The 2,157-nt window shown below is 45.3% G+C and overlaps 1 protein-coding gene across 4 annotated transcripts in view; it reads left to right on the plus strand.

Moving 5' to 3' along the window:
• The first annotated feature begins 996 nt into the window (after nucleotides 1-996).
• kcnq2 (potassium channel, voltage gated KQT-like subfamily Q, member 2) overlaps nucleotides 997-2,157 on the plus strand; it is a 30,238-nt gene continuing 29,077 nt past the window's right edge. The window contains exon 1 of one of the 4 annotated variants that reach the window (XM_015402473.1): nucleotides 997-1,601. In XM_015402473.1, coding sequence (XP_015257959.1) covers nucleotides 1,469-1,601 — 133 coding nt within the window. In that variant the 5' untranslated portion in view covers nucleotides 997-1,468. The remainder of the gene's footprint in view (nucleotides 1,602-2,157) is intronic. The other 3 variants (XR_001482151.1, XM_015402472.1, XM_015402471.1) reach the window with 3 other exon arrangements.

The raw sequence follows: 2,157 nt of genomic DNA on the forward strand, positions 1-2,157 counted from the left end.
AACTGAACAGAAAATAAATTAATTCAATTCAGTTTATTTTATTTTATTTATATAGCCCCAATTCACAACACATGTCATGTCAAGGCACTTTACAGTTCAACCAGATCATACAGTCAAATTGATTCAAAGTTTTCTATCTAAGGGAAACCAGTTGATTGTATCGACTCATTGACTCAAATGCAATCCCTCACACTAAGCATGCTTGTAGCGACAGTGGAGAGGAAAAAATCCCTTTTAACAGGAAGAAACCTCCAGCAGAACCAGGCTCAGTGTGAGCGGCCATCTGCCGAGGCCGACTGGGGTTCAAGAACATTAGTCTCTAGAAGAACTTGTTCTGGTTCTGTGAAGATATGGCTCGGTGGAAAACTAACTTTCTCTGCTCGGCAGAATCAGTGTTCAAAATTTTGTTTTGTATCCATTGCCATTCTGGAACGAGTTGAGTTCCTGTCTCTAACCTCACCATTCTGAGTGGAGTCTTGCCTCCAGAACTAAATCATCTTGCCGAATGTTGATACACTTCTGCTTTGCCATAGGTGTCCTTACAGATTTGCACTATTTGGAAGGAAGATTTAACTCAAGAACTTTTTGGGATGATACTTTGTTTATTTGAAGATGTGAAAAAATTACAATATGTTTCTTATGTTTCCCATTTAAAGCCATGTTCCATTTTGTTCTGCTGGTTCCTATAGATAGCGAGGCTCAATTTGTTATGATGTTCACTTTAAATAAGCAAAGAAAAAAAATTTCCACACCAATATTAGTTGATATGTCCTTAATCACATGGTCTGTTATAGAGCTGTAGGTCTGGTCTTAGTAAACCTGATTGGACTTGGCTGCTCTTTTTCTGTTTGGCTCGGCTTCATAAATCCAATTTGATTACCAGTTATGTGGTTTGATCCTGGATATGTCTATTGGTGAGGACTCTGTCATGAGGGACACATTGACCAGGCCACCAGAACCCACCAGGATCTGGATTGTATCTGAAGAAAGGTTTAAATTATTTTATTGTTGGTTTGTGTTTTTGTTTATATTTTGATAAAGGATGTCATCACAACTGATCACTCAGCAAATTATCCTTAAACAAACAACAAAGCAAAGGAATAAATCAAAGAGAGCCAATCAGAGACCAGCTCCTCCTCCTCTATTCTGGTTACCACGGTAACCACTGTCAGAGGATCCGCATCCCCGCTCAGCTTGATGATCAAACATTTCTAGTCAAAACAATCCCTCTGAATCTGTCCTGATTTTGATGATTATCGGTCTCTTGCGTCATCCCGTCGCCTGACGCACACAGAGATGAGGCAGAGGATGAAGATCTGCTGATCAGCCAATCTGCAACGCAGCCATCCTGCGGCTTTTCTCTGCATCCCTCCATCTTCCAGCAGCGATGCTCCCGTAGCCTCCGCCCCGCCTCGAGGCTCCGCGCGCGGACAGGCTGTAGCTCCGCGGCTCGGTGCGCGTGCCCGCCATGGTGCAGAAGTCCCGGAACGGCGGGGTGTTCCCCGGAGCGCAGGCCGAGCAGAAGAAGCTGAAGGTGGGCTTCGTGGGCCTTGAGTCCGGAGGGACGGAGTCCAGCAGGGACGGAGCTCTGCTCATCGCAGGTGAGCTCTTCCACGGGGACGCGCACAAATGATAAGTGCGCGCGCGTCTTAGGAGCGGGATGTTTAGGAACAGGTAAAGTTATCCAGGACATAAATAAACGGTCCGGGTTATTATCCAGACATGCAAGTCCAATTTGAGCACTTTGAGAAGGGTACGTTTATATTGTACCGTGCACGCGCTTTTAGAGGCCCCTGAGATGATGCTGCATCCTATGAAGAACTGAGGAACCTTTCAGAGTCAGCAAATCCATCAGAGAGCGAGGGGACAGTCACAGAGTTCATAGGGTCTTGTTTGCACAGCGAAAACAGGGTGATACTGATCTGGATCAGGGTCAGGACGGGATCATATTGATTCTGGATCAGGGTCAGGACTAGATCATTGATTCTGGATCAGGGTCAGGATGGGGTGATATAGATTCTGGATCAGGGTCTGGACTGGATTATTGATTCTGGATCAGGGACAGGACGGGATAATATTGATTCTGGATCAGGGTCTGGACTGGATTATTGATTCTGGATCAGGGACAGGACTGGATTATTGATTCTGGATCAGGGT

The sequence above is a fragment of the Cyprinodon variegatus genome, unplaced genomic scaffold (genome assembly GCF_000732505.1).
Source record: "Cyprinodon variegatus isolate N-32 unplaced genomic scaffold, C_variegatus-1.0 Scaffold1351, whole genome shotgun sequence".
Taxonomy (NCBI): domain Eukaryota; kingdom Metazoa; phylum Chordata; class Actinopteri; order Cyprinodontiformes; family Cyprinodontidae; genus Cyprinodon; species Cyprinodon variegatus.